Source organism: Tyto alba, unplaced genomic scaffold, assembly GCF_018691265.1.
Source record: "Tyto alba isolate M040663 unplaced genomic scaffold, T.alba_DEE_v4.0 Super-Scaffold_9, whole genome shotgun sequence".
Lineage (NCBI taxonomy): Eukaryota > Metazoa > Chordata > Aves > Strigiformes > Tytonidae > Tyto > Tyto alba.
Window position 1 is genome coordinate 31,294,827 of NW_024881330.1, and position 6,923 is coordinate 31,301,749.

A 6,923-nucleotide genomic window follows, 5' to 3' on the forward strand; every position below is an offset into this window, starting at 1 on the left:
TGTGCCAAGAGGCCTTATAATGTTTTTCTTCCATTTAATGTCAGTGTCCTTTCTATGTGCAGTCTTTCCATCATTAAGGCACTTTAATGATTTATCTCCCTCATCAGGCCAACTATTTTCATGATATTTGTGGAAGAATAATTATCTTTGGGACTTCTAGCCTCTACTTCACATATGGCTGAAATCAGAGAGCACACACACACAAACACAGACTTTATAAGCCTTGTTTCCAAAGGAAATCAGTCTAAAAAGGTACTCTTCTGCCTTTTGTTTTACAAGAAGTGATCTCATTGTAATCAAAACGGATGTCCTATAAAAGACATTGAAAGCTTTTTCCATTCAAATGAAAGATAAACAATTAACACTACCCCATATCAGAAGAGTAAACAAGCAGCAGTAAGTGATAGACCAGTGACCTCAAAGAAGGCATAATGTCCCCCTTAAAGCAGTAATGTTTCTTTTGGAAGGGAGGCGGGATTTTCATATCATGACATGGATTGTTGCAGCCATTCTCCTGCTACTATTTAGTGTATTTCTGATTGTAAACTTACCAGGTTCCTCATCAGAGCAGTTCGTTTTCTGTTTCTAGGGGGATATTCCTTCCCCTAATAACAACAACAAAAATCTGTTTCTAATGCCCCATATAAGAACACAGCATAGATCCTCAGTGTTCACATTAAAGTCTGGAAAAATACTAAATGAAGGTGATATGAAGATCAGCCAACTCATAAAGGAGACATTAAGGGACCAGAAAAAATATTTACTATCATACAGAACATTAAACAATTTGCAAAAAATATGCTCCAGCTATAAATTCTTTCAGATGACCTAGGTAAAGGGGATAAATCATAAATAATCAGGAAACTATGAAAGGGATAAATGGTCCAAAATTATGAGGAAAAGTCATTTTCCATGGTTGGTAGGATGAACATAAAAGAACAGGCTTTTCTGCTATTAGGATGAGCTCAGTAATGATACATGTACTGAGCAGCTAAAATATCAATAGGGTTGAAGTAGCAACATGCTCTGCAAAGACTGATGCTACAAACTGGACGTGCGCACTTGCATAACCCCCAGACTTCTGAATCCATTAGAAATCTCCCCATCACCTATCACCAGTTTTACTTCTAGGACATGTTTCTCTGGTGTGACAGAAATTCACCTAAACTTTTAAAATTTTGTCTGATCTGACATCTCTTTGGAAGAATAGTAGCATCATAGGCTCTGTTTCCCAAACAATGTAAAAGTAATACTCGAGACACAGATATTTCTGATTATTTATTATGGCACTTTAAAGCATATAAACTCCATTGCTAGGTGTTTCAAGCCAGTTTAAAAAAAAAAAAAAAATAAAATAAAATGAGGCTTTAAGTTTTAGGCAGTATTTCAGTAGATTTTGGTTAATTTTTTGAATGTTACTAGACAGAAAATAAGATTTTTGCTAGGAAAACAAACAGTCTTCTCAAAATAAGGCTTCATTTTAGAAAAGCACATACGACTGCTTAAGTTTATCATGCCCATTGGCTCACCATTATCTGTTTTTTCAGATGAGAAATTTGTGGGTTTGAAACATGAAAAAAAAAAAAATAATCCTTGAAAATACACTCTCCTACTTAAACACCAAAGCTTATCTCTTACCCAATCTCCACCCAATTCTACTGACTTTGTAACATGCAAGTTAGAAACAACTCTAGAGCCTGAACTCTGAATGTCTTTTCTATTTGAGATCTTACTACCTTAGCCATTAAGGACAGGGGTCAAAATTTAGCTTGCTATTAACTGTTTGTTGCCATATATTACAGTATCTTGAACTGAAGGCAGTTCGTAATGGAGCCTAAAACCAAACTGAGTTTTTATAAAACCTCACTTTAAAATTCTACTACAGTAACAACATTTCCACTTCATATATTTGACAATTTTATTTCATAGCCTCATAAATTCAGAATAGTTACATAATAGTTACACCACGGCTTTTAAAAAGGATTGCACTCAGCTACTCAGTCCATTGAAATACTAGAAAACAGGGAAAAGGAAAATATGGAGTGTAAAGGAGCTCTGTCCACTGAACTGAGTTGTTTGCAGCAAATTCCTACTGAACATGAAGATGTCCTCATGCTTTCTGGTAGACTCTAACACACTTGACACCATTCATGTCACAGTCCTAGAAGATAAAGAGATGGATTTATTATTTTACCTCAGTACAGACTAAGGAAAAAGATCTTTTAGAGTTACTTTTCAGGCTACTGGCCAGCAGCACTCAGGGATCAGAAAGCAGGACTGAACTCACCACCACCAACTGTCCATCCACTAGTTTCCGTGTTATTATGGTCTTCTTGCCATCCCATTCCTGCTCCTGAATCAAGGACCCATCATCTTTTAAGCTGACAAGGGTCTGAAAGAAGAAGCCGAACATGAATATTTTACCCACAACATTTGATGGAGGCTGAGGCTTTCCAACAACTTATTCCAAAGGAAAAATTCCCACACCAGCTCACTCAATACTGATTTTGCCATTGACTTTTACAAAGCCAGGATATTACCTTAAATGTTTTATTGATCCTCACTGCTCGACACATTCCTGCATCAGGCAGACCTTTGACAGCATGCACAATTCCAATTAACAAGAGCAGACTGCATTCTCTGTTCATCTCTTTGTACACAGGCTTTGAGCTTTTGTGTAACGTTTATCTGACCTTGCAGTAACAGATGAAATGCCAGTGTGTGGCTAGAGGAGGGGAATGGTACACTGAGAGCACTCACACACGGGAATGAGAGAGACATTTGAGGGCTTCTTTGTGTTTAACCTACTTTTGGATGAACATTCTCCCTACTCGTGCAGCAAGAAGCTCTTTGCCTTCTAAAACTGGAGATTAGGGACTGTGATTCACATGTAAGCCTTGTGTGTCTGTTACCCCATTGCACACTGAACCAGGCTCTCTTGTTACATAAATACGAGAGTGAGCGGAAAGGTTAACCCTAGGGCTGAACTGCCTCTGATTAAACATCAATGGGATTTTTTCCACTGGTTTCAAATGAAGTAGCATTTGGCTTTAACGGGGATTTAAAGGTCTGTTGGTTTTGCTAACACAATGCTTCTGCTACAAATTGAAAACAACAAAATACACAAGACATTATTGGTTTCAGCATTTTCCCTCTTTGGAAGTTGCTTAATCCACAAAAAAAAAAAGTTTATTTCAATGAGACTTAGAGACAGCTGTTCAACTAAAGCATTGTTAGTGTGGATGTCAAAACTAGTTTTTAAATAGCATCTCCATCTGTAAAACGTGCAAAGAATTGTGGGGTTTTGATAGAAAGTTTAGTATACTAACCTGAGTTTTCCTGCCATCTAATGTATTTTCCTCAAATTTCTCGCCAAGCTTGAAGCTGAACTGTGAAGTTTTGAAGGTGCTTTCGGTTTTGATGGTGACTGTGTCCCCATCCTTAATAATGTAAACATCTGGTTTGGCCATGCTTCCCATTTTTCTCATGGCCATACCCACACCTGCAAGGCAAGAGGCACAGAGTGTCACAAAGTCAGTTAAACCCGAAGGCTTAGGGCCACACAAGAAATCAAATACCTAATTCCCATTTAATTAGGCACTTAAGTACACTTGAGAATCAAAGCTCAAGAGCCACAAAGAAAGAGGATGTTTTAAATTATCCACTGATGAGGAAGGAAAAAAAAAAAAAACACCTTATTTGCAGGGTTATTCTTTTGCTTCCTCAGAGAACTAAAGTTAAATCCATCTTGCCCTCTAGAGGACTCACAGATGTCCCAAAACTCAGCACTGATTTTTACAAACAGAAAAAACCCCAAACCAATAAATAGGAAAACAGACACAAAAGCTTAAATTAATATAAAATTATTCCCTTCAACTTCTGAACACTTTACAAACTCTACAGATGATTTTTAATTGACAGATTAATCCATCTGTATATTTACTACAAATTTCTCAGTAAATACTCTTCCATCACTCTGTACACAATTGCAAACACATAATTTTTAATAAAATTTCATCTTCTACATCCTGTATCCAAAGTCTGGACTTGGGAATTGGAAAAATCACGATCACACAAAATAGTGCTTACTCACAAAAAAAAAAAAAAAGCGACCATGAGATAAATGAACTTTGCGAATGACTGAAAATTCATCATCTGGAGACAGCAGCCCTCAAAAATCCTCATCAAAAAAGATTCAGTCCGACTCAGCCCCTGCATGCACTGTTTGAGGGGTTTGCTCGAGTCTTTTTTGATCTGAAGGATGAAGATATGAGTAAGAGGGTAGTCAGGCAACAGACGTGAATCCATCAAACTGGAAAGTGCAGATCTGAACCAAGATTTGATAGGCAACCAAACGGAGCAGACAGTGCCACCGAGCCAGTGCGTGTCTGGGCTCTGCAGCTGGTGTAGTCAGAAACTGTCACGTAACAGCACAGCCCTCCTCTGGAGTGTACAGGATACGTGGGTGAGGGCCGAGGCCATGAAGCAAAGACAAAGGTTTCCTTGGGAGGTGGAAATAACAAAGTACTTCCCAGCCACTGCTTCTCCAGACCCAACTGAGAGTCCAGGACTGAGCCTTAAGCCTGAGCCTGCAGAGCAAAAACCAGTCCTCCTCAGTCCAGCTTTTCTGACTAGAACTGGAAATTGTCACACTGACCCCCCACCCACCCCTTTGCTGATATCCAGTCCAGAGTAATCGTTGAGTTCTGATCAGCTACACCTTGGGATCCAACTAAACAGAGATGAGCCACACGTATGTTTTCCACATGTCAAGAAGGGAAATTCAAACTTCTTTATCCTCGAATGTTCTTTTATACAGACCAAGCAGAACTTGAAGAATCTCATTTATGGTACACCAATAGGAGAGGCAGAGAGTTTCCTAGGTAGTCAGCATGAGTAAGATCCCAATAAAGGACTGGCTCCTAAAGTGTGACTTAGAATAAATTTAATTGCCTAAATTGCAATTATAAAAAGGAAAAGTGACCGGTTTAAATTTGCGACCTAAGCCCAAACAAACAATACTCAGTTGCTGCCTACACATGGGAGGTGCTCTGCAGCTGCAGCACTTAATTCCTACTTTGAAGTTGCAACTTGGTACATGTCTAGCCTTAGCTGTTAGACAGGAGCACCGCAGCATCCTAACCCATGGCTGAACTGAGCCGAGCCTAAAATTCATTAATTTCTTCCAAAGTCTCCCAAAGGGCTCGGTCCAGGCTTTCTCACACCGTAACTATCACATATTGACACGCCTCACAAAATACATCTACAGCCGCTACTGCCCGCAGAGCGTAAATGCCTTCTGTATTTCACATGAAGAGCATAAGACCAAAATTCCTTCCTCCCCTCCTCCCAAAGACATTCAAGGCCACATCTTCCACCTCTTGAGAAAACATCCCAGCTTTCAGCAGTGAATAAATTGCAGAAAACAACAGTTCCTGGGCTACACAGACATTGCAAGCTATCTGTCAATCACCTGTTGGCCAGGATGCTCATGGGGAAATGGGAAATCTGAGCTTGCTGGGGCGGCTCCTGGTGTTAGGTCTGCCCTCGATTCAGTAACTTTGTGTTGCAAAATGTAGGGCAACCTGGAAACGGGGGGATAACAAGCCAGGACTATCCCCCCGAGATAAAGCTGCTACCCACGGGAGAACGCAACCAGCCCCCCGGCAGCGCAGCCAGCTGCCGGTGACCCACCGGCAGCTGATGCAGTTTGGCTTTGTCACGAGCAGACACCCCGAGGTGACCTCACGGGGCGGCAGCCCCGGCCCCGCGGGTCCCACCGCCCCGGGCTGCCCCGGCTCGCCCCGCCCGGGGAGCCGCCGGCGGGAGGGGGCGGCTGGGCGGCCGCGGCACCGGCCGGCGGGAACGTGCCCGCTGGCACCGGCACCTGCCTCCCGGCAGTTACGGGGCAAAAAAAAAAAAAAAAAAACAAAAATAAAAATAAAAAAAAATAAATAAAAAAGGCTTGCCGACATCTTTGGGACGCGGAGCCGGAGGCCGCGCCTTGCCCCGGGAGGGAGGGTCTGCTCCCGCCCGGCGCTCCCTCGCCCGGCGCCGGGAGGGCGCGGAGCCCCCCCGGCCCCCCGCCCCTGGCCCAGCCGCACCCCCCGCCCCGGGCCCGGCTCCGGAGCCGCGCACCGACCGACCCCCACCCCCCCCCCGGGGCCGCGCCCGCCGCGGACCTTGGACAGAGCCTCGCCGGCCGGCGGCAGCGGCACGTCCCCGGGGCCGGCATCCCTCCCTGCCCCCTCCCGGAGGCGGAGAGCCGGCCGCTCCTTACCCAGCTCCTTCATATACTCGTCGAAGCCCTCGCTGGAGACGAGGCACCATTTGCCTAAAAACGCATCGAGGGCCATGGCGGCGGGGCTGGCGGTGTCCCTGGGGAGGCGCGGAGGCGGGAGGACGGGCTGCCGTGGGGGCCGCGGCCGCTTTTATAGCGGGGCCGGCTGCCTGGGCCGGCGGGGAGAGCCAATGGGGCGCCCGCCGCGCCCCGGCCCCGCGCCCGCCGAGCCCCCGCCCGCCCGGGCCCGCCCGCGGCGGCAAGAGCGGGCACGCCGCGCCGCTGCCCGCCCTCCTCCCGCACACGCACACGCACACGCACACACACACGCACACACACCCACACCCCCACGCACTCGCCGTCTGCGCCCCAGAAGCGGTGCCGAAGCCACCCCGCCGGGGGATGCCGTGGCCCGGAGCCCGCTTCTTCTGACCCCAAGGAGCACCCACTGCAGAGAAAGAGGCCAGTGCGCCGTGCTCCGGCACCCCTGGGGTCCAAAACCAGTCTCCAGGATTTGGGGTCCAGGGAAGTGTTTTTAAGCGTGGGGCACCGAGTTATAAATTAAGCCGTTTATTACATATCATGCTTTTTATGGTTAATTCAGGAGCGAACATCATGTGGCACAGAGACAGAGCGATAAGGA

General features: G+C 45.4%; 1 protein-coding gene across 1 annotated transcript; it reads right to left on the reverse strand.

Annotated features, from left to right (window-relative positions):
* Window positions 1-1,263: 1,263 nt before the first annotated feature.
* Window positions 1,264-6,568, reverse strand: LOC104363177 (fatty acid-binding protein 5). The gene is made up of 4 exons (XM_033007933.2): window positions 6,281-6,568; window positions 3,330-3,502; window positions 2,288-2,392; window positions 1,264-2,161 (listed from the first exon to the last, which is right to left on the reverse strand). Exons 1-4 carry the CDS (start codon window positions 6,354-6,356, stop codon window positions 2,111-2,113), a joined length of 405 nt encoding a protein of 134 aa, XP_032863824.2. The 5' UTR covers window positions 6,357-6,568; the 3' UTR covers window positions 1,264-2,110.
* Between the last annotated feature and the right edge of the window lie 355 nt (window positions 6,569-6,923).